The sequence below is a fragment of the Salvelinus alpinus genome, chromosome 6 (genome assembly GCF_045679555.1).
Source record: "Salvelinus alpinus chromosome 6, SLU_Salpinus.1, whole genome shotgun sequence".
In the NCBI taxonomy this organism is placed as follows: Eukaryota; Metazoa; Chordata; class Actinopteri; order Salmoniformes; family Salmonidae; genus Salvelinus; species Salvelinus alpinus.
In genome coordinates, this window is record NC_092091.1 from 68526089 (window position 1) to 68554085 (window position 27997).

Sequence of the window (27997 nt, forward strand, 5' to 3'; positions counted from 1 at the left end):
AAAAAATAATAATAATTCAGCCATAATAAACCAGATTTGGCTTTGTGTGACTGTTTGGTAAACAGAGACTCCGACCGGAACGATAAGCACTAACAAGTAGAGAGGCGTTATGCTAGCTAGGGAACAGCGCTTCTGTACCCACCGGAATCAGGCAGCTTTGTGGCATGCTGTGTGTGTGTGTTTCATACTCTAAGGGTCCAAATTGAGCCAAATGAGTTTTAGGAACACCGTGCAGCCGTTCTTGGGCGGCCCACATGATGCCATCACAAATGAGTGACCTCCACAAACAATAACAGATGTGAGATTGGGAACATAACATACTACCAGCAAAACATAGTCAGTCTCTCTCCCTCTCGGTTGAGCTAATGGCTTAACCTGCCAGTGTTTTATATAACTGTTAAATCCAGTAGGTTTTAGGACAGGCTGCTTTAGCAGAGAGGGCAGGACATACAGTAAGGTGCTTATTGGTCTTCTCGAGTCTAGAGGACACCATTACGCTGATGGGCTCGGAACTAGGGTCGTTCCCATGAAGTGATAGGCATCTGGCGGAGAATCAGCACAAAATGGCCACCCCTCCCTCAAACACGCCATCTGCGCTTTATCTCCGCACGGATCTCTAATGGAATCTCCGTGTGTCTGTACAGTGTGTCTAGATAGGAGGATTTCCCTGGAGTCTCTTCCCCTAAGGTCAGCAGTTCTGAATTGTAGGCACATGCTGGGAATGAGTGTTGGTCAGACAAGGACATTAAGGACATGATTTTGTCCTCTGTGAACGCTCTGCCTTTTCCCACAAGACATAAGAGAGAGATACCGGGTGTGACTCAATACTCATGGCTTCCTTTCCTGGTCTCCTTCCAAACAGGTGAAAGAACTGGATAGGCTGTCGATCAATGCTCACCTCTCATCCAGGAAGCTGGCGTTCCAACAGGCGGTGGAAGACAGCAGGAGAATGACGTCACTAAAAGCAGAGGGAGACCAAGACATAAATGCAGGAAATTATATCAATCAATTGAAACAAGATCAAACGTATACCAGTCTTCAGAGTGGTATAGAGCTTCCAGCTGCTGAAGCCAAAAAGGGTCACCACAGGATCATCGTCCTGCTAAAAGAAATGTAATTCTCTGCATAGGAAACAATAAACAATTGTTCACAAAAACATATTTTCAAGACAAATCGAATCCCCAAATAACTCATATCACTGACTTACTTGGTGATAGTGGAATCTGTGTTGTCTAGGAGTTTCATCCTCCACGTATTCAAACTGGCATCATTTATCAAAGAGATGCTTCTACTGATGTTAGTAACGCGGAAGTCTTCAGGAGCGGTGGAACTCTGTAGAGAAGAGAAGGGGGTCAGGGGGGAGTCAAGGTAACGTAGCACATCAGCTAGTCGGCTACATTTAGCAACGTTATTCTCGATAGCGCTTCCACTGTAGACATTACAAGGCTATCCAGAGACGTGTGTTTTGGGTTCATTCCCTTTCCTACTTGCAGATAAAATAAATACTCTGAGAGGTCCAAGTACATTGTAGGGAGAGTATCTATCTGTGTGTTGGTGTTATCAAGTCACATTCCTGGCAATCAACAGGAGGATATCCGTTGTAGACAGATGTAGCCTACTTGGGGTGCATCACAGTAATATCTCATTCACTACTTCCCACAAATCTAAAAGCATTGGATTGGTGGAGGAATCGGCTAGAGGGAGTTTCCACCATATTTATTATACCAGTCTTTTCTTTCGAACCAGTGAAGGGAAGTGAACAGGTGCACATTCTGGGAGGTAGGACAAATAATTGGGACACAGCCTTGGTCTTAGATCTCTCTGTCCAGAGCAGAGACCATCCAGACATTCCAGCTGGTCAATAACTGGAGCAACAGCTCCACCTAATGGCATAAAACTAGAACTGGCTCACTTAATGAAAACACATTAGCATCCTTCCTCACTACTAGGTCTATAGCATAGCTCTCTAACCATGTTCCTGAAGAGCTACCGTCCTGTAGGTTTTTACTAAAACCCTAATCTAGCGCACCTGATTCTAATAATGAAATGGTTGATAAGCTGAACCAGGTTAGTTACAACTGGGGTTGGATAAACAACCTAAAGGAGGGTAGCTCTCCAGGAACAGGGCGGAGAACCCTGGTCTAAAGCATATTCTTCCCATCCCTGTAAGAGAAAATTGAATGTCTTTCAATTCAATGTCTGGGCCTGTACTCATAAAGCGAGCTGAGAGCTGATCTAGGATCAGGGCCCCCCTGTGCATGTGATCTTATTCATTATGATCTAAAAGGTTAAACTGATCCTAGATCACTCCAATTCTGAGATGCTTTATGAATACGGTCCCTGTACTATTACATCAGTTAATGACCAAAAGCTGAGAAACGATTATGTGAAGTCCTTTACCTTTTCATCTGAGTACAATAGGAAGTTATGGTCCCCTCCACAGTTGATTTTTGTAATGGCATAATGATCTGGCCCTAGAAAGAGGAAAGGAGAGGGAAGAGTTACTGACTGTTGGTTTAAAAATCGGCTAGCTCAACAGCATTGTGGTGACTTACGGGAACAGTTTATGCTTATAGGAAATAGCTCCTGAGTGAAGTTTCCCTTTGGGAGAGATCTAGGATCAGCTTCCCTTCCCCCCCAATACTAATCTTAACTATTAGTGGGGAAAACATGCTAATCCAAGATCAGTGTCTAGAGGCATCTTCACCCTACACAAGCATTTTCCAAACTCCAAAAGGTGCATGTTTTGGTTTTTGCTCTAGTACACAGCTGATTCAAAGAACCAAAGCTTGATGATGAGTTGATTATTTGAACCAGCTGTGTAGTGCTAGGGCAAAAAACTAAATGTGAACCCCCTGGGTTCCCCAGTTTGGGAAACGCTGCCCTACACCGAGAAGCTCCCTAGATTTTGATTTAGTCCACTAGATGGCAGGAAAGCAATACAAGCTAAGCAATCCGCCTCAAAGACCATCAATCAGTGTGTTAAACACTGAGAATCCTGTTTCATAGACCTCGAACTCACTCACAACCTAATACAGTTCACTCTAGAAACATCCGTGTTGCTGAAACAATGTCAAACATTTTACCACATGGGGATATTTTGATACTATTTCATTCTTTGAACATTGAATTTATCCCATTCATAGACTTTTAATACGCATGGTTAATATGCGTATTATAGTGATCTAGTGATCTTTCTCCCTACAGTCATAGTTTTATATACAGTACATTATATGAGTCACTGAATAAGCTGTGGATGTATCTGAACAAGTCCTTGCACTCGTGTGCCTGTTCCTTTTAACGTCCTAGTATGCGTTCTCTTGTCTATTCTGACTTGCTCCTACAACAGGCCGGACATTTTCCTCAAGCAACAGCTCCCTGATTCTGCCTTGCCTCATTTCCCTGCATTCTCTTCTTCCCAACTGGAGTCATCCAGTTACCTGACATATGACGAGGACTTCCTGTGAGCCTTCCTGTGAGGCTGCTTTTGACAGGAAGTGGGCTATTGATGTCACCTCGTGTCCCGGTGCCCAGTTGACCATTGGTGTTACAACCGAAAGCATACACCAGACCGGAGGAAGGCACAAACGCCAGGGTGTGGTGTCTGAAACCGAGACGGAGAGGATAGAAAGAGAGTATGAGGAATCTAGGACAGAGAAGGCAAATAGTCATACCATAACTTATCTGATGTAAACCTGTACTGTACTCTATTATACTGCTATGCTATACTAAGCTATGCTTTGATAGGCTATGCTGACCAGGCTACGTTGTGCAGTACCTGCCACAGGCAATCTGGGAAACCTCGCTGCCCATCAGCTCCTGCACCTGTCTGGGTAGAGGCTCGTTGTTGGTGGAGTCATGACCCAGTTGACCACGAGAGCCGTCCCCAAACGTAAACAAACCCCCATCCTGTCAATCAAACACAGAGCGAGGCTTCAATTACAATAAAGGATGTGAGAAGGAATGCTGAAGGACAGTCTGTCATAGCTCGATACAATTCCACATGCATATTCCTCACCCTCCAAAACAAACATGAGAATTCTTCAAAGGCATGAACACGTTCATGGATTAAAGGTTTTACGAGACAGCAGGTCCTTTTTCAGTACTGTGCTTTCTCAAAACCCACCATCATCTGAAGACTATATGAGAGCTTCAGTACAAGACTATAAACACATAACAGACAGATACGCAGGAGGACAGTTGTGTTCCTCACCTTGGTGAGGGCAGCTGTATGCTCGTCTCCACAGCTGATATAAACCACTTTTTGGGATCTGAGGAACTTGATGTGGCAAGGGACAGACCGGTCTGTAGAAAGGAAATACACACACACACACATTCCGTGTTACATTCAGAACATCACATTGCTTTATATGAAGGTCTGCTTATAAACTGCTTACAAGCCATCATTCATTTAATCACATATCGGAGAAACGATTGGGCATTTGGACCCATATAGCTATGGGTCTGTAGTCCAACAGGCTTCATTAGTCTATTGGGGTGCATTACTTCTCTCTACGTGTGTCTCATCGATGTAGAAGTTAGTTAGCCTACCCTGTTTGTCATTTAGCCCCAGCTGTCCGGCGCTGTTCTTGCCCCAGCCGAACACAGCTCCAGAGAGGGACAGGGCGAAGCTGTGGTCTCCCCCAGCGGTGATCTGAGCCAGGGGGATACCTGACAGAGACTTGAGGGGCTGGGGAGACAAGGTGCTGGGCTCTCCCTTCCCCAAACCCAGCTGACCGCTCGAGTTCTGGCCCCACGTGAACAGCTGACCGTCTGGGAGAGAAAAGAGGGGGTTAGCCTAGCATTAGCCTGGCATTAGCCTGGCATTAGCTGTTAAGCTTGTAACTTTGGTGTGTAGCGCTACAGTATCAGTGGTAGTGTGAGGTGTTGCTGTTGGCTTCATTCTCACCTTTAGAGAGTGCGATGCAGTGCTTGTTGCCACACATTATTTGAGAGATGCGATGCTCGCACAGCTTCTTGATCAACCTGAGAAATACAGGAGATGCATTGAGTTGCGAGGCCAATGCCTGAACAACTGTGCAGTATTCGGCAGATTTTAACCAACTACATGCAATGTACAGTTAGCTTTACAATCCCTGTATAATCAACATCTAGAACACCGTACGTGTTGTAGCCTTTGTAACCCTCCCCGCAAAGACAGTACAGTATGAAGATAGGCAGAAACTGCTTCTCCAATAGAAATCCCCGATCACACTTGTAGGTGATGTCATGGCGACGTTGGCAGCTAAGCCCATGCGCAGAAACCCGTCATCGGGTCGAACGGTCGTCTAGCGCCGAACTGTGCATGTGCACGCCGTCAAATCAAAGGCACTCCTTCGACATGAAGTTGTTTTTGACGAAAATTAAAACGTCAGTTTGTCACTTTCACGAGGTTGGAGTAATAACATGTTCAACTACTTAAGATATTGGCTCGAATCTCAGTTGTGCCTTTAGATTTCGTGAAAATTAACCACCAAGAATTTCTCACTTCTCTCATTGACTTCTCAAACCCAACCTGGTCTGTTTCGTAAGCCTTCCTGGAAGTCTTGCTGTGTTGCGGCTCTGGTTTTAAAAAGTCTATGCTCCTAGCATTTAGCCATCACATGTAGTTCTCACAATTCCATTGGTTTTCATGTACCTCTTCCAGTAGGCTATTCCTCAGCAAAGCTTCAATAATGTATGTTCTAGCATGCTGGGTCACCTGGGGATTGGGACGGTCTCCTCAGCGGTCCCCAGACCCAGCTGGCCCCCTCCACCGGCCCCCCAGGCAAACACCTGGCCCTGCTCATTCAGCGCCATGGAGTGGGCCTGGCCGCACGATACCACCCCTATCTTCTGGGTGTTCAGGGCCACCACCAGTTCTAGAGGGTAAGGAGGAGGGACAAAGGGGGAGGGAGGAGTGGGGAGGGTATGACAGACTTTAGCCAGGCTCTCTAGAAAGACTAGTGCCTAGAATGAACGATCCATGTCTACAAATGCACGATCTTAATTTGATCACCCGGTTGTTTCAGGAAACGTCCTGCCGAGCAGGACACGCAAACTTGTAGTCTATTCAAGGTTTAAAAAGGCTTCTAAAGTTTATAATTTCCACTTTAAAATGTCTGACTTTATTTGCCCTAACTAAAAATGTATCAACCACTACAAAAATGGCCATTAATTATAACCCACACAATAATTCACATTTCCGGTTGCTGCAGGATTATTTTCCTGCTGTGAGAAACTGGTCAAATTAAGATCTTACACCTGTACCAGTTTTAGGACTGGTGCATCTTAGACTATACTGTGGATGAGAAAAGGAAGTGTATTTCTCAATGTATCCTCTAGTCTGTTCTGCTGGTATGAGCATTCTAGAAGGGTATGCTAGGCCTTTGTCTGGAAGCCATAGAGACCAAACCCACTTCAAGTATTTAGTGTGGATACACTATCTGACCAACCATCTTCTGGAATGTCCCAGTGCTCTCTAACTATCTAGCTCCACATTTCAGTTTCACTTAGCATGGAGGCATATTAGGAAGAACTGAAAGCAAAATAAACAGGGGTTAATGTCAGTCATTCCTTATCTGATATTTTCAATCACTCTTGGAGAAAAATACTTCTTTATTATTTTAAAAAACAATATGTTTCAGCATTAGGCCTATAGGTTTCATCAGACTGCTTTGCTTTCAAATTCAATTATTTAATTTGTGTCTTAAAAATGATGTACCTTAACATTATACATTTTACATCAGCACTTTAGCAGCTATAATTACAGTTAAATATCGCCTGAGAATTGGAAGTCAAGAACACGTGTGTGATGACTAAATAATGCATCCCAACAAGTCTCCTCCTGCCGTGCCTCAGTTCCTGTACACAGATCTGTGTGGCCGACCGTGTAGCCTAGAGAGTGGTTGGGTAGTGGTGGTGGTGGGGGTTTGCATGAGATATAGTAGTGAGCAGCAGCTTGATAGGAATGCAGGCACGCAAAGCACAGTAGAAACCACTCATAAGATGAAAGGAGAAACATTTCACAGCATACAGTACTGTACTGCATCTTCATACAAACTTCCTGTGTGGCAGAAAAATACTATTATAGGGCATTTAGTCTCAGTCTTATATGCCAACAACATACCACCCTGCATCTCACTGCTGGCTTGCCTCTGAAGCTAAGCAGGGTTGGTCCTGGATGGGAGACCAGATGCTGCTGGAAGTGGTGTTGGAGGGCCAGTAAGAGGCACTCTTTCCTCTGGTCCCCCCAAAAAATATCCCAATGACCCAGGGCAGTGATTGGGGACATTGCCCTGTGTAGGGTGCCGTCTTTCGGATGGAATGTTAAACGGGTGTCCTGACTCTCTGTGGTCACTAAAGATCCCATGGCACTTATTGTAAGAGTAGGGGTGTTAACCCTGGTGTCCTGGTAAATTCCCAATCTGGCCCTCATACCTTCACGGTCACCTAATCATCCCCTGCTTCCAATTGGCTCATTCATCCCCCCTGTAACTATTCCCCTGGTTGTTGCTGTAAATGAGAACGTGTTCTCAGTCAACTTACCTGGTAAAATAAGGATGAAAATGTTTTTTTCTTGTTTTGATAATGGATTATTTACAAAATAACAGATTGGCTCAGTTTAACATTGAAACCTTAAAAACAGGCAATCTTTAGTTGCTGCATCCATTTTTGGACTTGTAAATTATATATAGACCTACCCATTGATTCTTGAAAAATATAACTTATAAATAAGTCATGAGCTTTGTGCAACTGTCAAACCCCATCAGAACCCCAAATATTAGCTTGTTTTATTCCAATGTTTGCAAAGATTGTAAATGTAAACAAACACTGTATAGCCTCTAAACATGCTTAAAACTATCATTTGAATATGTTGGATGGTCAGTCCTTTCATACATTGCTCTGCCTATGATTTTGAGAGCGTTTAAATATCTCCAGGCCCATTCCTCAGCTTTTTACCAAAATAGAGGTGTGGTGACTGCTTTGTTATTGTTTCAACTAAGGATTGACGCTTTAAAGGGCTAATTCACTCAAAAACAATATTTTAGTATTTTGTCCATTAGTCAGTCCACTGTTAATATATATTTTTTTTTAAGTATAAAATGTCAGCAGTCAAGTTAAGACTGATCACTTTCAGTACAGAGCAAAAACCGTATCCTTGCCTTTGCCTATGGTAAGGCTGGTGTTATCGGCCCAACTGGTCAATAAATAGACCTATTAAATGAAATAATGCTCTGAGAATGACTGGTGGCAAAGGGAGTGCTTCCAACAATAATCAAAGTTTCGTGGTAGTTTCCAGAAGCAGTCGTCAAGCGTATAGTTGTATGACTAAACATAAATATGACCCTTACCCTTCCCCTCCCCCCACACACACACACCCTGTCCACCCTACATGATGCAAACAGAGCAGATCATTGGTGCCTGAGATCTCATTAAACAGCCATGTGAGCGTCAACACACTCCTGAGTCCTGGAAATAGTGCTCCTCCAACCTATCAACTCTCCTGGCTTAGCCTAGGAGCCAGTGAGCTACCAGTAAGGATTCATCCTAAATGGCTCCCTATTTCCTTTATAGTGTACTACTTTTACACTGTAGAAGTAGTGCACTTTATAGGAAATAGGGTTCCATTTGGGGACGCATACTAAATGTCATAAATAACATGAGCTTTAAGATTGTCATACCTCCTTCCTCCCAGGCATTATACCTCTGTTTAGTAAATAGAACCTAATCCACCATGAATCCATATAGTCTGCATTGCAAAAGAGATTAAATGCTACTGTAGTATTAAGAGGGGGGAGGGGGGGTCTAAACAAACGTTGTGACACAGGTAAAACGTTTCATTATAGTAGAGAACAGTAGAGAACAAGTCTGCCAATCTGCTCATTGGCAGATTTCCCTGCTCTTACACGTTAGTTGCAGCCAAGTACAATAAGATGTAATATCCCACTAGATTGGGCATTCAGTATAGCAGATTTTTTTAATTCACCCACAATATCAACAAACACAGGTTGTACCACAAATAAACATCAAACAGTGTTAGCTTGATAGCTAACATCTGCAGATTGCTAATTGGCTGGTACTGGCAGCTTACCTGGCGAGTCCCCCGGCTTGTCGTGGCCCAGCTGCCCACAGCGGTTAGAGCCGCACGTGTACACTCTCCCATCACGCAACAGGAATAGCGAATGGCGCCCGCCGCACGCCACCTCCTTCAGGCCACGCCCATTGAACGCCTGGCAGCTCCGGGGTTCGCACACGGGGTCCCTCGCTCCGCCGATACCCAGCTGGCCCTCCACAGTACTGCCCCAACACAGCATCATGGCTTAGAGTAGGAAGGAGGGAAGGAGAGAGAGAGAGTGATGGAGGGAAGGAGAGATGGAGGGAAGGAGAGAGTGAAAGACAGGAGGGGAAGAAGGAGGAGGAGAGCTTCAGGCTAGAAGGCGGCCCTGCCTTCTCCCCTTGGTGTAAATCACAAGTCTGGAAGGGAGAAACAGGGGAGAGGAGGAGAAGGAGTAGGGTGTCAGATAGTAGTCAGATCACATCATTGGCCATTACAGTGCACTCATCATCTGATATGTTGGATCATGTTTTAAAAATGAAGTGAGGCTGGGTAAACACTCTGCCGGGGGGAGCCTGGCGCCGGGTGTGACGTGAGCAGTGAAAAGATAAGGTGGAAGCACCAGGAGCTCGTTTAAATAAACCCAGTGCCTCTGTAATCCCTACTTAAGCAGCACCAAACTGTCCTGCCTTATAGTGATCCACTCCCAACGTGCATGCTATGGACAGAGTTAGCCAAGGTGAAGGCAGAGAGAGGAGAGAGACTGCTCTAAAGGTTCCGTGCCCTCTTGGAAGTAAACATGGAGACATGGGCCCCTCCTTTCCTTGGAAGTCAAGTGGCACTTTCAGTTTACAAATGCAAATACAATATGTCATGCTCAGAGAAGACACATCATTCATTCTGCATGTGTCATAGTTACCTATGTGGCTTATAGCTAGATAAAGGCCTTATGGATGATGATAGTTGTGATGGTTACGACAGAAAGGGTGTCACATTGACAATGAATGAATGTGCAAGGTATGATTCCGAGCTTGCGCTAGCAGATGGGTATACTCTGGCTGACGTAAGATTCCAACTATTGCTCTATGCTTACATCCAAGATCGTCTGGACGTGACCACCATATGGCTGTATAGCTACTGTATATAGTTAGCTATAGCCTATAACTATGTAAAATAGTTACGGTAGTTAGTCAATCGTGTCAACTCCTTCGTCTCCGCTAGCGGTCGGTAACTAGCTATACGGATAAAAACGTTAGCTAACGGGTAGGGCTTAACGAGATTTACAAATGCGTCCATTTCGCAGAATACTAGCAAGCTTGCCATATTTAGCCAATCTAGTGAATCTATCTGCATTTCACAGACGCTTCGATGTTCAAATATAGAAATGTAAACAACTGCACAAAACGTAGCTACGTGACTTAAAGCAAAAAATTGCATGCGTTTTACCTGTAGAGATGCATTCCTGAATTCCACTAGCTGGGCGTTTCGACAATAACAAGGAAGTTGTGATGCAGGTTGATGCTCTTCGTCACTCAACATGTGACTTTGGGTTTACACTTCTATACCCACAAAGTCAGATTCCACAGCCACAAAATTGGCCAAAAAAATGCATTTTGGTCTTCATTTAAGACTCAGTTAGGCATGCGTTTAGCAGTGTGGTTAGGTTAAGGTTTTACATCACATTTTAAGAAGAGACATTTCAGAAAAGGGCGGGGTTTATGACTTTGTGGGTATTGAATCTAGTGGCGAGCATGACTGGTGTCAGCAAAATCTAGCCGAATCATGCACTTGCATAACTTCCTAAAAAACAGTATTGCACTAGAACTTCCACAACAAATCTTTATTAACAGTGGCTCTTTTGACTATGGCACTCATTCGCAGTTAAACATGTTTATTAACAAAGACAGCACGTCGTTCAGATATTCAAACAGCAGAGGTCTCCACGTATCCAGTCATCCCAGTGCATGAAGGAAACATGAGTAGAACATGTCAAGAAATACATATTTATATTGGTCCACATTGTGCAATACTGAAGTAATGTAAATAGAAAAACTATATTTAAGACTACTTAATATGTTTGAAGATGTTCAGTTGTTAGCTCTGAATGGGTTTCGTAGACTTAAAACATGAATATAATAATAATGCTACAAAAAACAAATGCTACACGCTTCCCAGTTTACCAATTTCAAAAATCTCCAAACACATCACAGTGGGTGATAGCATGGAGAAGCTTCTCCTGTAGTGTGTCGATACTGCTGTAGTTAGGGAGGCATAACGTCACAGAGCACGTTTGTGCTTTCGGATAATATTCATCAGCGTCAGTGCTGCCCAAAGACGTGATTTGCATCTGCAGTTTGGAGAGACTTCGTCCTCTGGGCAGTCTGTCTGTTCCAGTCAGAAAAGCTAGAAGTTAGAAATTAGAGGATAATAATTATCCACTGACCAAGCATTTCTGGAGCTATACAATTATTTACATATTTAAGTTTAATTAACTGTGTGTTAACTCACTTAGGAACTTCTTCTTTTGCTCCTCAGAGAACTCCATGAAAACTATCCAGAAGTTCTGGATGATGTCATCTGTGGGCCTATATCCTTGATACTCGGCATTCTGTTAGTGCAGAGAAAAACATAACGAAACAACTGCATGTACAGTAGTCCATGCCACTGTATTATAGCCATAGACTGTATAGCCCAAACAGTATGGGACCAGATTTAACCACAGGAGCATAGCGCTGCTATATATGCTACCAAACATGTATGAACTTCCATATTATATTGCTTATGTACTTTTATGACATATCTAAGCAGGTAGAACTTTACCTGTCTCAACTTGTCCCACTCGTAGTTGTCATCTCCTTGTAGAAGTGTCATCAGCTCCTCAGGTAGAAACATCCTCCATGCCTGTATAGGGCAGCCTTCGTGGAAGCCTTTCTCAAAGTCTGCAAACTGACTCTGCACCGACTTGTTGAGCTTCATGTCAACGTACAAGTCAACATATTTCTTCCTGTGAATGATATATGGCAGACCAATGTTTATTTATGAGTTCAGAACACATCCTGTGGAATCCTTTTGTTAGTAGTTCAAGAGATTCATAAGATTTATATGTTGATAAGGTTACTGTCATCAAATATACCTGTTGACCATGGTAACTGGGACCTCCTCTCCATTTGGTATCACTTCTTGCCCTTTGTACTTAGAAAGACAATAAAGATTATTACAGCATCAGCTGGGATTACCTGTGTAGGCTACCAAAAACAGCTAAAGGTATCAATTCTCTTACCATGAAAACCAAATCCATTGCTGCAACAGACTCCTCATCTTCATCCAACACATACTGCAAGCCACTAATTTTAAACAAACAAACGATAAAATGTGATTTGAGCAGATATATAATAGTATCTAAAACAACTACACTGTTAAAATGAAGTGCTTTGTAACACCCAAACTAGTGGCAACTGAGGAGCCACCAACTTGATGGAGAAAAACCTTAACTTTGCTGGAGTATTGAAAAACATTATCCTGAAATGTGTTGAGATACAGTAGTATGGATTCTTTAAATCAACAGCCAGCGGTTGAAGACATGAACATATACCGGTACAGTTGAAGTCGGAAGTTTACATACACCTTAGCCAAATAGATTTAAACTCAGTTTCACAATTCCTAACATTTAATCCGAGTAAAAATTCCCTGTCTTAGGTCAGTAAGGATCACCACTTTATTTTATTTTGACTTGGGTAAAATGTTTCGGGTAGCCTTCCACAAGCTTCCCACAATACGTTGAGTGAATTTTGTCCCATTCCTCCTGACAGAGCTGGTGTAACGGAGTCAGGTTTGTAGGCCTCCTTGCTCGCACAAGCTTTTCAGTTCTGCCCACAAATTTTCTATAGGATTGAGGTCAGGGCTTTGTGATGGCCACTCCAATACCTTGACTTTGTTGTCCTTAAGCCATTTTGCCACATCTTTGGAAGTATGCTTGGGGTCATTGTCCATTTGGAAGACCCATTTGCGACCAAGCTGTAACTTCCTGACTGATGTCTTGAGATGTTGCTTCAATATATCCACACAATTTTCCTGCCTCATGATGCCATCTATTTTGTGAAGTGCACCAGTCCCTCCTGCAGCAAAGCACCCCCACAACATGATGCTGCCACCCCCGTGCTTCACGGTTCGGGTGGTGTTCTTCGGCTTGCAAGCCTCCTCCTTTTTCCTCCAAACATAACGATGGTCGTTACGGCCAAACAGTTCTATTTTTGTTTCATCAGACCAGAGGACATTTCTCCAAAACGTACAATCTTTGTCCCCATGTGCAGTTGCAAACCGTAGTCTGGATTTTTTATTGCAGTTTTGGAGCAGTGGCGTCTTCCTTGCTGAGATGTCGATATAGGACTCGTTTTGCTGTGGATATAGATAATTTTGCACCTGTTTCCTCCAGCATCTTCACAAGGTCCTTTGCTGATGTTCTGGGATTGATTTGCACTTTTCGCACTAAAGTACGTTCATCACTAGGAGACAGAACGCGTCTCCTTCCTGAGCGGTATGATGGCTGCGTGGTCCCATGGTGTTTATACTGCGTACGATTGTTTGTACAGATGAACGTGGTACCTTCAGGCATTTGGAAATTGCTCCCAAGGATGAACCAGACTTGTGGAGGTCCACAATTTCTTTTCTGAGGTCTTGGCTGATTTCTTTTGATTTTCCCATGATGTCAATCAAAGAGACACTGAGTTTGAAGGTAGGCCTTGAAATACATCCACAGGTACACCTCCAATTGACTCAAATTAAGTGAATTAGCCTATCAGAAGCTTTTAAAGCCATGACATCATTTTCTGGAATTTTCAAAGCTATTTAAAGTCACAGTCAACTTAGTGTATGTAAACTTCTGACCCACTGGAATTGTGATACAGTGAATTATAAGTGAAATAATCGGTCTGTAAGCAATTGTTGGAAAAATGACTTGTGTCATGCACAAGTAGATGTCCTAACCGACTTGCCAAAACTATAGTTTGTTAACAAAAAATTTGTGGAGTGGTTGAAAAATGAGTTTTAATGACTCCAACCTAAGTGTAAACTTCTGACTTCAACTGTAACTGTCAAAATAATGGAAACACCTGAGTAAATGAGGGATACAAAGTTTATTGAAAGCAGGTGCTTTCACATGTGGGGTTCCTGAGTAAACTAAGTAATTAACATCCCATCATGCTGAGGGTCATCTATACAATGCCCTGTTGCCCATTATTTTGGCTACCATGGCTAGGAGAAGAGATCTCAGTGACATTGAAAGAGGGGTCTCAAAGGAGTATAGGGGGTTTAAAACCTCTACAGGATCGGTGTCCCGACCTCGGGATGGTTGAGCTAACGTACACTAGTGCGATTAGCATGAGGTTGTAAGTAACAAGAACATTTCCCAGGACGTAGACATATCCGATATTGGCAGAAAGCTTAAATTCTTGTTAATCTAACTGCACTGTCCAATTCACAGTAGCTATTACAGTGAAAGAAAACCATGCTATTGTTTGAGGAGAGTGCACAGTTATGAACTTGAAAATATATTAATAAACCAATTAGGCACATTTGGCAGTCTTGATACAAAATGTTGAACATAAATCCAATGGTTCATTGGATCAGTCTAAAACGTTGCACATACACTGCGTCCAAGGTGGCTTAGCAGTTCAGACGTCTTTTTCTGTTCCGTATTGTCGTGTCCTGTATATATATATATTTACACCTTTCTTCGCATATCTTTTATTTATTTTATTATCCAAGAACTCAACTACAAAAGCTTTCCTGCAAAAGCTTTCCTGCAACCCGCTTCACCAATTACAAAAAGTATTATTTACCTCAATCTGAAAATCCATCGTGGAAGCCAGCCAGGGGCTAATTCAGAAGCTAGCCTGAAAGCTAACCAGAAGCTACTCCGATAGCTAGCCAGAAGCTAATCTGTAGCTGCCCCGAAATTAGCCGGTTTGCTGGCTAGCGTTGGTGTTTCAGCTGCCCACGTTTTGTGGTCATCAGCTATTCCTTTAGCTCGATAATCTACCGGCACTTTTGTGCAACGCGACTCGGACCGGAGCATTCCGGGACTTTTTTTTCTCTCAGTTTCCCCGGATTCCAGCCGCAGGCTCTGGACACTTGCACCTTGATTTCGCAGCTAGCTAGCTGCAAACCGTGTGACTATTGGCTTACGTCGACCCCGGAGCAAACTCAAATCATTCTGGAGCTAGCCAGCTGAGGAGTTCCATCACCATCCGGACCCGTTTCTTTTGTTGCTGCTGCAGATACGGAACCCCACCGGGCCTTCACGACTGACTGCCGCGACTGACTGCCGACGTTATCTGCCCGAGGGATTTATCCAACCGGCACCTCCGTCCCGACGTTACCTGAACGCTCATCTGAGGCCCGCTAATCGTTAGCTGTCTTATCGGCTGCTATCTGTACAAGTATATCGGACAACTATTATTATTATTATTATTTATTTATTTTATTTTTTTTCCTTGGGTCACTATATCTATTTTGCCAATTTGGATTGATCCCCTCTACCACACGGAACCCCACTACACGGAACCCCACTAACCTACCGACGGAAACGCACGAGGTATCTACAAACAGACCTCCATCCTATGCTGCTACCGATAGCCATATACCCGGCCAGCTGTCTGGATCGCCACGACCCCAAACCAACCTCTACTCACTGGACCCTTATTGATCACTCGATTAAGCATGCCTCTCCTTAATGTAAATATGCCTTGTCCATTGCTGTTCTGGTTAGTGTTTATTGGCTTATTTCACTGTAGAGATTCTAGCCCTGCTCTCTATACCATATCCAACCTCTCAGTTCCACCACCCACATATGCGATGACATCACCTGGTTTCAATGATGTTTCTAGAGACAATATCTCTCTCATCATCACTCAATACCTAGGTTTACCTCCACTGTATTCACATCCTACCATACCTTTGTCTGTACATTATTCCTTTAAACTATTTTATCGCCCCCAGAAACTTCCTTTTACTCTCTGCTCTAGTAGCTCTAGGCGACCAATTCTCATAGCTTTTAGCCGTACCCTTATCCTACTCCTCCTCTGTTCCTCTGGTGATGTAGAGGTGAATCCAGGCCCTGCAGTACCTGGCTCCACTCCTATTCCCCAGGCGCTCTCTTTTGATGACTTCTGTAACCGTAATAGCCTTGGCTTCATGCATGTTAACATTAGAAGCCTCCTCCCTAAGTTTGTTTTGTTCACTGCTTTAGCACACTCTACCAACCCGGATGTTTTAGCCGTGTCTGAATCCTGGCTTAGAAAGACCACCAAAAATTCAGACATTTTCATCCCCAATTACAAGATTTTCAGACAAGATAGAACGGCCAAAGGGGGCGGTGTTGCAATCTACTGCAAAGACTGCCTGCAGAGTTCTGTTATACTATCCAGGTCTGTTCCCAAACAATTTGAACTTCTACTTTTAAAAATCCACCTCTCTAAAAACAAGTCTCTCACCGTTGCCGCCTGCTATAGACCACCCTCTGCCCCCAGCTGTGCTCTGGACACTATATGTGAACTGATTGCCCCCCATCTATCTTCAGAGCTCGTGCTGCTAGGCGACCTAAATTTGAACATGCTCAACACCCCAGCCACCCTACAATCTAAGCTTGATGCCCTCAATCTCACACAAATTATCAATGAACCTACCAGGTACCACCCCAATTCCGTAAACACGGGTACCCTCATAGATATCATCCTAACAAACTTGCCCTCCAAATACACCTCTGCTGTTTTCAACCAAGATCTCAGCGATCACTGCCTCATTGCCTGCATCCGTAATGGGTCAGCGGTCAAACGACCTCCACTCATCACTGTCAAACGCTCCCTGAAACACTTCAGCGAGCAGGCCTTTCTAATCGACCTGGCCGGGGTATCCTGGAAGGATATTGATCTCATCCCGTCAGTAGAGGATGCCTGGTCATTTTTTAAAAATGCCTTCCTCACCATCTTGAATAAGCATGCCCCATTCAAGAAATTTAGAACCAGGAACAGATATAGCCCTTGGTTCTCTCCTGACCTGACTGCCCTTAACCAACAGAAAAACATCCTATGGCGTTCTGCATTAGCATCGAACAGCCCCCGTGATATGCAACTTTTCAGGGAAGCCAGAAACCAATATACACAGGCAGTTAGAACAGCCAAGGCTAGCTTTTTCAAGCAGAAATTTGCTTCCTGCAACACAAATTCAAAAAAGTTCTGGGACACCGTAAAGTCCATGGAGAATAAGAACACCTCCTCCCAGCTTCCAACCGCTCTGAAGATAGGAAACACTGTCACCACCGACAAATCCACTATAATTGAGAATTTCAATAAGCATTTTTCTACGGCTGGCCATGCTTTCCACCTGGCTACCCCTACCCCGGACAACAGCACTGCCCTCCCCTCTGCTACTCGCCCAAGCCTTCCCCATTTCTCTTTCTCCCAAATACAGTCAGCTGATGTTCTAAATGAGCTGCAAAATCTGGACCCTTACAAATCAGCCGGGCTAGATAATCTGGACCCTTTCTTTCTAAAACTATCTGCTGAAATTGTTGCCACCCCTATTACTAGCCTCTTCAACCTCTCTTTCGTGTCGTCTGAGATCCCCAAAGATTGGAAAGCAGCTGCGGTTATCCCCCTCTTCAAAGGGGGGGACACCCTTGACCCTAACTGCTACAGACCTATATCTATCCTACCCTGCCTTTCTAAGGTCTTCGAAAGCCAAGTCAACAAACAGATTACCGACCATTTCGAATCCCACCACACCTTCTCCGCTATGCAATCTGGTTTCAGAGCTGGTCATGGGTGCACCTCAGCCACGCTCAAGGTCATAAACGATATCGTAACCGCCATCGATAGGAAACAATACTGTGCAGCCGTATTCATTGACCTGGCCAAGGCTTTTGACTCTGTCAATCACCACATCCTCATTGGCAGACTCGACAGCCTTGGTTTCTCTAATGATTGCCTCGCCTGGTTCACCAACTACTTCTCTGATCGAGTTCAGTGTGTCAAATCGGAGGGTCTGTTGTCCGGGCCTCTGGCAGTCTCTATGGGGGTGCCACAGGGTTCAATTCTTGGACCGACTCTCTTCTCTGTTTACATCAATGATGTCGCTCTTGCTGCTGGTGATTCTCTGATCCACCTCTACGCAGACGACACTATTCTGTATACTTCTGGCCCTTCTTTTGACACTGTGTTAACAACCCTCCAGGCGAGCTTCAATGCCATACAACTCTCCTTCCGTGGCCTCCAACTGCTCTTAAATACAAGTAAAACCAAATGCATGCTCTTCAACCGATCGCTGCCTGCTCCTGCCCGCCTGTCCAACATCACTACTTTGGACGGCTCTGACTTAGAATATGTGGACAACTACAAATACCTAGGTGTCTGGTTAGACTGTAAACTCTCCTTCCAGACTCACATCAAACATCTCCAATCCAAAGTCAAATCTAGAATTGGCTTCCTATTCCGCAACAAAGCATCCTTTACTCATGCTGCCAAACATACCCTTGTAAAACTGACCATCCTACCAATCCTCGACTTCGGTGATGTCATTTACAAAATAGCCTCCAAAACCCTACTCAATAAATTGGATGCAGTCTATCACAGTGCCATCCGTTTTGTCACCAAAGCCCCATATACTACCCACCACTGCGACCTGTACACTCTCGTTGGCTGGCCCTCGCTTCATACTCGTCGCCAAACCCACTGGTTCCAGGTCATCTACAAGACCCTGCTAGGTAAAGTCCCCCCTTATCTCAGCTCGCTGGTCACCATAGCAGCACCTACCTGTAGCACGCGCTCCAGCAGGTATATCTCTCTAGTCACCCCCAAAACCAATTCTTCCTTTGGACGCCTCTCCTTCCAGTTCTCTGCTGCCAATGACTGGAACGAACTACAAAAATCTCTGAAACTGGAAACACCTATCTCCCTCACTAGCTTTAAGCACCAGCTGTCAGAGCAGCTCATAGATTACTGCACCTGTACATAACCCATCTACAATTTAGCCCAAACAACTACCTCTTTACCTACTGTATTTATTTATTAATTTATTTTGCTCCTTTGCACCCCATTATTTCTGTCTCTACTTTGCACTTTCTTCCACTGCAAACCAACCATTCCAGTGTTTTTTTTGTTTTTATTTTACTTGCTGTGTTGTACTCACTTCGCCTCCATGGCCTTTTTATATTTTTATTTATTTATACATATATTTGTTTGCCTTCACCTCCCTTATCTCACCTCACTTGCTCACATTGTATATAGACTTATTTTTTTCACTGTATTATTGACTATATGTTTGTTTTACTCCATGTGTAACTATGTGTTGTTGTATGTGTCGAACTGCTTTGCTTTATCTTGGCCAGGTCGCAATTGTAAATGAGAACGTGTTCTCAATTTGCCTACCTGGTTAAATAAAGGTTAAATAAATAAATAAAAATAAATAAAAAATCTAGTGGCCAAAATCTAAATTGCGCTTGGGCTGGAATAAAACATTATAGCCTTTCTCTTGCGTTTCAAAGATGATGGTACAAAAAAATGCATGGTTTTTTCTTTGTATTATCTTTTACCAGATCTAATGTGTTATATTATCCTACATTCATTTCACATTTCCACACACTTCAAAGTGTTTCCTTTCAAATGGTATCAAGAAAATGCATATCCTTGCTTCAGGTCCTGAGCTACAGGCAGTTAGATTTGGGCATGTCATTTTAGGCAAAAATTTTAATAACGGATCCTTCTTAAGTTAAAGTATGTGTGTGTGTGTCTCAGTAAACCAGATCTCAACCCAATTGAACACTTATGGGAGATTCTGGAGCGGCGACTGAGACAGCGTTTTCCTCCACCATCAACAAAACACCAAATTATGGAATGTCTCGTAGAAGAATGGAGTCGCATCACTCCAATAGAGTTCCAGATACTTGTAGAATCTATGCCAAGGTGCATTGAAGCTGTTTTGGTGGTTCGTGGTGACTCAAAGCCCCATTAAAAGCCCAGTGCAGTAAAAAACATAATTTTCCTTTGTTTTATATATATTTCCATATTATCTTAATTCACGTTTAGGGTAAGTTTTGTTGGGACGGAGTTTGGCCTTCCAAAACTCCATCAGATGATCAGACATCACCATGAAGTAAATTAGTTAATAGTCCAATAAGAAAGAGCGTTCCAAACCTCTCTGCCAATAACAGCACATTTTCACTCAGACCACTCTCAGACAGTCCCTGCAAAATTCTTGCTTGAGAAATTGTCCTCTGCTAAGAAGCATTTTTCTCTCTCTTTTTGACCAAAACAATCACAGTAAAGGTGCTTAATTGTTACCCAGATGTGATTTGATAGTGAGATTTAAAAAATGGTTGCATTGGAACGTTAAGACACTTTATGTTGGTGTTTCCTTTATTTTGGCAGTAACCTGTATAGCTTTAGCAGCAGAATAATTGTACCTTGCTTCAGTTGGAGACAGCTCTTTAAGGTCATCCAATGTTGTAGTCAGACCCAGAAGCTTCTTGAAGAGAGCCAGAGGGAAGCAGAGGTTCAGAAAACACTGATTAAACAGGGCCTTCCCACAGAGCAGCCCAAGTAAGGTGAATTCATCAGTGACACCGCCGTCCTATGGATTGAAAAAAACAGAATGCCATAATCTAATCAGAACTTTCAATATTTAACAGTATAATATAATTATAACAGATAATATACATTTCTAATAATTGATATTTCTAAGTTAGTAAATAAAACAAAAACATTGTGGCGGACAGATTGAGTTAAATCTGGGAACAATTTGTAATTGAATATGGAACGTACAGCTGTTGTGAACCATGCAAGTCCAGAGTCCTCGTCAACCTCCAGTGTCTTTGGTTCCATTGTGAGAAGTTCCCTCCCCAGGAGGCTGAAGAATTCCAGTGAAACACCACCTTCATCCACACCATTCTCTTCTTGAAACTTCACCTGGAGACAAAAAATACGCTATTTACTCCTAGATAAGGATTAGGAAATGAAAATACTTTTCCTAATACAGAGGTAGATGTTAAAATAAGTACAAAGTCCTGGTGTTTGTATTACTTGTTTAATCACTACTCTTTTCTCCGTTCAGTTCTTATTTATAGCTACAAAGTAAAAAATAAAAATTTTACACACAAAGAAACCTATAAAACCTAGCTAACAACAACCTTCAAAGGCATTGTGAAGTCGTGCCCACTTTGTCGAAGGTGCTGGAAAGCATCTACCAGTGCTGTCTCTCTGCTCACATGTATTGTAGGGACCCAAAGGTTTAAATGTCCATGGATGGCAAACTAAACAAAGAAACACATTTGAGATATGGCAACATTTAGCCTTCATTTTTCACATCTGATAGCAGTGTAGTAAATGAATGTGGTACCTTTTTTTAATAAACACCACATTTGGAAACAACTTACGCTGTAATTGAGTTCCAATTGATAAACTATACATTTAGCCTCTGTGTTGAAGATGCAAGATTGCCGGTGAAATGAATAAAAGAAGTCCTGGCATAAGAAAGAAATTAGTTAATCGACAATGTCAATGAATATTTCAAATAATTATTCTGAATTCAATTGATTGGTGTTAACTTTCATTGCTTACCTCGGGAAGATTTAGGTAGTCATAATATACACGTGTGTTGAGCATCTAAAGAGGATTAGAAATGACTAAATAATTTTCCACTCTTTGTAGATTTCAGTGACATCATGAACATAATTACCCATTTTGATACCAACCTGCATTCATTTTATGAGATAGGCTACTCACATTCTGAAGCATACAATTGGCTCTGTTGATGTGGAAATTGCTTGCCGCAATTTTGATGCGTCTGTTGCAATTGACCTGAACAAAACAGAGGTTAAGGGAGCATACAACATTGCACATTTTTTCCATACATACATATACAGTGCCTTCAGAAAGTATTCACACCCTTGACTTTTTACACATTTTGTTGTGTTACAGCCTGAATTTAAAATTGATAACATTTTGATTTTTTGGTTACTGGCCAACACACAATACCCCATAATGTCAAAGTAGACTTGTGTTTTAGGAAATTTTTACAAATTAATGAAACATTTAAAGCTGAAATGTCTTGAGTCAATAACTATTCAACCCCTTTGTTATGGCCTAAATAAGTTCAGGAGTAAACATTTGTGAACAAGTCACATAATAAGTTGCGTGGACTCACTCTGTGTGTAGTAATGATTTTTGAATGACTACCTTATCTCAGTACCCCACAGATACAAGTCAACACCAATTAATTCAATTCAGAATAGATTCTTTGACATATTCATTCACATTGTCGATTAACTCATTTCTTTCTTATGCCAGGGCTTCTTTTACAATCTGTAAGGTCCCTCAGTCGAGCAGTACATTTCAAACAAATTCAAGCACATAGACCGGGGAGGTTTTCCAATGCCTCGCAAAGGGTAAAAAAACAAAAACAAAACAGACAATGAATATCTCTTTGAGCATGGTGAAGTTATTAATTACACTTTGGCTGGTGTATCAATACACCTAGTCACTATAAAGATACAGGCGTCCTTCCTGACTCATTTGCCGGAGAGGAAGGAAACCGCTCAGAGATTTCACCATGAGGCAAATGGTGATTTTAAAACAGTTACAGTTTAATGGCTGTGATAGAAGAAAACTGAGGATGGGTGAACAACATTGTAGTTACTCCACAATACTAACCTAATTCACAGAGTGAAAAAAAGGAAGCCTGTACAGAATACGAATATTCCAAAACATGCATCCTGTTTGCAACAAGGCACTAAAGTAATACTGCTAAAAAATGTGGCAAAGCAATTCACTTTTTGTCCTGAATACAAACTTTTGGGGCAAATCCAAATCAACATATTACTGCGTACCACTCTCCATATTTTCAAGCATAGTGGTGACTGCATTATTGTATGGGTATGCTTGTAATCGTTGAGGACTGAGGAGTTTTTCAGGATAAAAAAGAAACGGAATGGAGCTAAGCACAGGCAAAATCCTAGAAGAAAATCTGGTTCAGTCTGCTTTCCACCAGACACTGGGAGATGAATTCACCTTTCATCAGGACAACAACCTAAAACACAAGGCCAAATCTACACTGGAAATGCTTACCAAGAAGACAGTGAATGTTCCTGAGTAGCCGAGTTACAGTTTAACTTACATCTACTTGATAATCTATGGCAAGACCTGAAAATGGTTGTCTAGCAATGAACAACAAATTTGACAGAGCTTGAAGAATTTTGAAAATAATGGAAAAATGTTGCACAGTCCAGGTGTGGAAACCTCTTAAAGACTTACCCAGAAAGATTCACAGCTGTAATCACTGTCAAAGGTGCTTCCACAAAGTATTGATCAAGGTGTGAATACTTATGTAAATTAAATATTTCTGTATTTAATTTTCAATACATTGGCAAACATTTCTAAAAACATGTTTTCACTTTATCATTATGGGGTATTGTGTGTAGATGTTTGAGGGGAATATTTGTTTTAATACATTTTGAATAGAACACAACAGAATGTGGAATAAGTCTAGAGTTATGAATACTTTTTGAAGGCACCCAATTATGGCAATGGATATTTACCTCATACAGCCTCTCCATAACCATTACAGTCCCGTTAAATTGTTTTTTAACAGGACAGCCCTCCTCTGCCATCATACGGAGATACTCTGCTGACACAGAATGGAATGTTTTCACCAGAGTTCTGAAGGGGGTGTCGGGAAGTGTCGACCATAGGCCCTCTGTTGGAATTAGACAAGAGTTTAGTTAATACTACAGCGCACAAAACCTGCTATATCTTAAAAAGAGAGGCGAAGAGGAGAGAAGTTAGGACAAGAGAAGAGAAGAGAAAGAAAAAAAGGTGTATTGATGGATGGTGACTTTACCAAGGACCTGGAACTTGTCTGGGTTCAGTCTGAGAACAGCAGCAGCGAAGGCCTCAGTAATGTCTATGCCACGTTGTTGTTTTAGGAGAACCCTCAAGAGCTCAGGGATGATGAGGTACACCCTCAGACCCTCCACCCCAATGGGATCCTTACTCAGGGAGGGAAGGAGTATGCTCTGGACAACATCTTCAACCTAGAACCATGACAGGAGTGCTTGTGGGTCACAACTAAATACCTTATCGTGGCTTACAGTATCAATGACTGGTCAAATTGAATATCAAGGACAACAAACAGAACTATTGAAAATAAGTATTTGATCATAAAGATAATATATGAAATGATACCTCAGCTAGCACTTTATTCTTTTTAGCCAGCTTTTGAAAAGCCAGTCGGGCGGATGACAAGTCCAGGCCAGAGTGCTTCAGTGAGGTTTGGTAATGTTTGTCACGGCTAGTGATTGATGAGATCAACAAATACTATTAAATATGCAACAATAAAACAATAAAAAGTATTCAATAATGTGATAAAACATTAATGGATAGGCTGTGAGTTCTTACCTTTTGTCAAGGAAGCTCCCATTTAAACATGATGCAGAAGAGAATGTTTCTGTTATTTCCCTGAAAATAAATGTGAAGAATCTTATAGTTCCGTGTATGTAAGTTCCTGAGATCTTCAACTTTTCAGTAGTTGTTTTGTGTCACTGACTCATGTATGTTTGTGTTGCCTTGTCCAATTATCAACCATCATGAGTTGCGTATTTGTATGGAGCCTGGGGATCAGGTTTATTTGTATCATACTAACTTCTGTATCTTCTTCCATGATTTTGAGTCACAGTCCGAGATCCATCTGTTAATGATGTCATCATCTAATGTTTGAGTCACTTTTCCGAGATTGGAGTCATTCAACTCTTTTCCTGATTCCTGTAATAACAATTTTATGCACTGTATTAAAACAATGTTAAGTACTAAGGACAAAGAGAACAAACTAACTGTAAAGTTTTAACTGTAAACGCAATACCTTAGCGGAGCTGCACAAGGCAAAAGAATGTTAAAGGACTAACTCAGAACAAACTAAGCGTAAACGCAATACCTTAGCGGAGCTGCACAAGGCAAAAGAATGGTTTCCTCCAGCAAAGGTTTGTTCAATTTGCAGGTCATCAATGTGGTCTGAAAGTTACCCAAAACAGTCACGATGTTATAAACCTGTTATTTTATCATTTCGTAGAGACCAACATTTCTGCCTAAGTACTGTATTGAGTTTGAAATAGGTCACGTTATGCAGAGGGAAATAAATGATTTAACTACCCTGTGGTAGCTGTACTGGCAGAGGCACAGACTGATCCATCTTGACTCCATTTCCCAGCTGCCCTAGCTCTCCATGCCCAAATGAGTAGATATTTTTGAAGGAGCCCACGAACGCCAATGTGTGGTTTCTGACTTGACAAACAGGATTGTAGGTCAAGGAAAAATCACAAATCAACTGTGATCCCTAAGAATGGATATATCCAAGAATACACCCAGTGACACTTCAAGATTGATCTTACCATCCAAGATACATCCATTGATCTTTGTCTGACTATGTATGATTGTACAGAGATTCACATGACATATCAATCTAGTAACTACATACCTTCCACAGGCTATCTGGGTCACCTTTGCCCCCCAGAGTTCGGCCACCAGTCGAGGTCGTAGTTCATTTCTGAGAGAGTTGTGTCCAAGCTGTCCATATCGACCCGAGCCAAATGTGAACACTAAACCTCCCTAGAACAAAACCCATTCACACAGTTATCATGATGATGTGTTCGGCTCCTGTTGTTGATATGAATGTTGTGATGCTAACCAGCAAGACATCATTGGTCCAAACATTCTTTAGATCTTAATGATACTGGGAGAACAAACATAGTATCAGTTGGAAATATTGTTGTGTAAAAAACGTGAGAACCTTTGTCAGAACAACAGTATGCTCCACTCCACAGGAAATAGCAATGGTCTTCTTTAGATTCAGGCAATCAACAGGAGCTGGAGCAGGTCTGTCTGTAGAAAATACATTTCACCGATTTTTCTGTCAAATTTTTCTTTTTCTGTTTTGACTATTGTAAAAAGAAAAATCTATTTAAAAAAATCTATATATACTATTTGACATTAAATGATCAGATCTACTCATACTGTCTGCTTCAAACATATCAAATGTACTATTTTTCTTTAAAAGATACCAACTATTAATGAAAGAGATATTATTTAATAATATTTGTGCATACAGTACCTACTGTGTCCCCCAGTCCCAGCTGCCCGGCACTGTTCTTGCCCCAGCCGAACACGGCTCCAGAGAGTGTCAGGGCGAAGCTGTGGTCTCCCCCAGCGGTGATCTGAGCCAGTGGGATCCCTGACAGAGACTTGACAAGCTGGGGAGACGAGGTGCTGGGCTCTCCCTTCCCCAAACAATGCTGTCCGCTGGAGTTCTGGCCCCACGTGAACACTTTACCATCTAATGGAAGGTAAAATAATATTTATACATAGGAAATCTCACAGGATCACAGAATCTCGCTGCATTGTTAGAGTATGTGATAAATGTAGTTTTATTTTAAATGTCTATTGTGAACCTTCTCAAACGCATTTGTTTTTTTCCACCTTTTATTTCTGCACTATGAACTTTTGGGCATGATGATGTCCCAATAAAACATCTCTATTTTAGCATTAAAGCCTCAGTTTATTTTTTATTTAAAAAATGGACAGTGTGCTGGTCTCCATCTCTTCCAGTATTCTCATGTTGATATCTATATACCTGGAACAGAGACTATTTGGTATAAAGGACATTCTAAGAGAACAGACAGCCTCCTATCATATCCCGTCTCAAACTGAGTGATTTAGAATGTGATTGTTTACCTTGGGTTAGTGCAATGGAATGCTGGTCTCCACATGCAACCTGAATTACCTGATTCAAGTTACCCACTAGTCTGAGAAAACACAGACAACCAAAAGTAATCATTACAATATGGTCAATTACTACAACTGACAGAAGCCACTAAAATGTGAGTAGGCCTAAGCCTAGAGATGTGTCATTACTGTCAAGCACCCACCTGGGAACATTGGATGATTGGGTGAGGCAGAAAACTCTGCCCTCTTCAGACAGTAAAATAATATGTGCATCACCGCAACTCAGAGCCAGAATCTTCTCCGTGCACTCCACACCCTCTACACACATGAAATATAAATTAAATGTATTATATAGCTTAAAGGGGCAATTAGCAGTTACTTCATCCCATTTTTATAATATGTACCCATTGATTCTTGAAGAATACAACTTAGAAATGCCTCGAGCTTAGTTCAACTGTCATACACCATCAGAACTCAAAATATAAGCTTGTTTTACTCCAATGTTCGTAAACAATGTGAATGTAAACAAACACTGTATAGTCTCAAAACATTGTTATAACTATAATTTTGATATCTTGGATGGGTTGTCCTTGTATCAATAGCGCTATCTATGAATTTAAGAGTGGTTACATTTCTCAAGCCCCATGCCTCAGCTTTTTACAGAAACGGGTAGGGAGGACGCTTTGTTATTGTTTCACCTGCTGATTGCCGCTTTAAACATTTTGTTTAAGCAGTTCAGTAAAAAAGTGGGCTCTGGTGGTGGGGGAAACATATAGAAAGGTGCTTACTCAGTTTTCCTGTGATCCTTCTCCCATCTTTGTCATCTTGCATCCGAGCGACGGACACTTGTTTCCCATTATTTCTGATGAACGCGACCACTTTATTACCTGCAGAAAGATGCGTAATTGGAGATTTCATGTGTATGAAATTTACGCAACCGTCCGTGTTCGCCTTTACCAAACCATTCGATTTCACTAAACCGAAGCCATCACGGGTGTTCTCTCCCCACGAAAACATTGTAAATGTGTTATTATTATCGCCGTCTAAACGTATCCATAATCAGCAAACCATAATCAGATAATATTGATGGAACACAGGACGGTCATTCTGCGCCCTGGGAGTCAGTGAATTCTGAAAGCGATGAACGAGACCATATGACATATCTATAAAAGAAACACAGCAAAAAACGAAAACGAAACCT

The 27997-nt window shown here is 42.1% G+C and overlaps 2 protein-coding genes across 6 annotated transcripts in view; both read right to left on the reverse strand.

Annotated features, from left to right (window-relative positions):
• Positions 1-10695, reverse strand: part of herc3 (HECT and RLD domain containing E3 ubiquitin protein ligase 3) — a 32708-nt gene extending 22013 nt beyond the window's left edge. The window contains exons 1-11 of one of the 4 annotated variants that reach the window (XM_071407556.1): positions 10484-10683; positions 9074-9456; positions 5702-5861; positions 4910-4986; positions 4552-4773; positions 4214-4305; positions 3779-3909; positions 3441-3604; positions 2401-2474; positions 1208-1332; positions 899-958 (exon numbers count right to left, since the gene is read on the reverse strand). In XM_071407556.1, the coding sequence (XP_071263657.1) occupies positions 899-958; positions 1208-1332; positions 2401-2474; positions 3441-3604; positions 3779-3909; positions 4214-4305; positions 4552-4773; positions 4910-4986; positions 5702-5861; positions 9074-9299 (1331 nt within the window). In that variant the 5' untranslated portion in view covers positions 9300-9456; positions 10484-10683. The other 3 variants (XM_071407559.1, XM_071407557.1, XM_071407558.1) reach the window with 3 other exon arrangements.
• A 167-nt stretch (positions 10696-10862) lies between these two features.
• Positions 10863-27997, reverse strand: LOC139579181 (probable E3 ubiquitin-protein ligase HERC3). 2 transcript variants are annotated; one of them, XM_071407565.1, is made up of 24 exons: positions 27585-27997; positions 27000-27114; positions 26806-26876; positions 26186-26407; positions 25865-25956; positions 25553-25683; positions 25228-25355; positions 25013-25089; positions 24725-24843; positions 24481-24540; positions 24268-24373; positions 23924-24116; positions 23622-23779; positions 21811-21885; positions 21646-21690; positions 21462-21548; positions 21216-21338; positions 20851-20994; positions 20493-20659; positions 12318-12381; positions 12171-12229; positions 11858-12041; positions 11546-11645; positions 10863-11440 (listed from the first exon to the last, which is right to left on the reverse strand). In XM_071407565.1, the coding sequence occupies exons 1-24, from the start codon at positions 27811-27813 to the stop codon at positions 11223-11225; spliced, it is 2967 nt and encodes a 988-aa protein (XP_071263666.1). In that variant the 5' UTR covers positions 27814-27997; the 3' UTR covers positions 10863-11222. The 2 variants fall into 2 exon arrangements, with proteins under 2 accessions (XP_071263666.1, XP_071263668.1); XM_071407567.1 differs by lacking the exons at positions 26806-26876; positions 27000-27114 and having other exon boundaries at positions 27585-27995.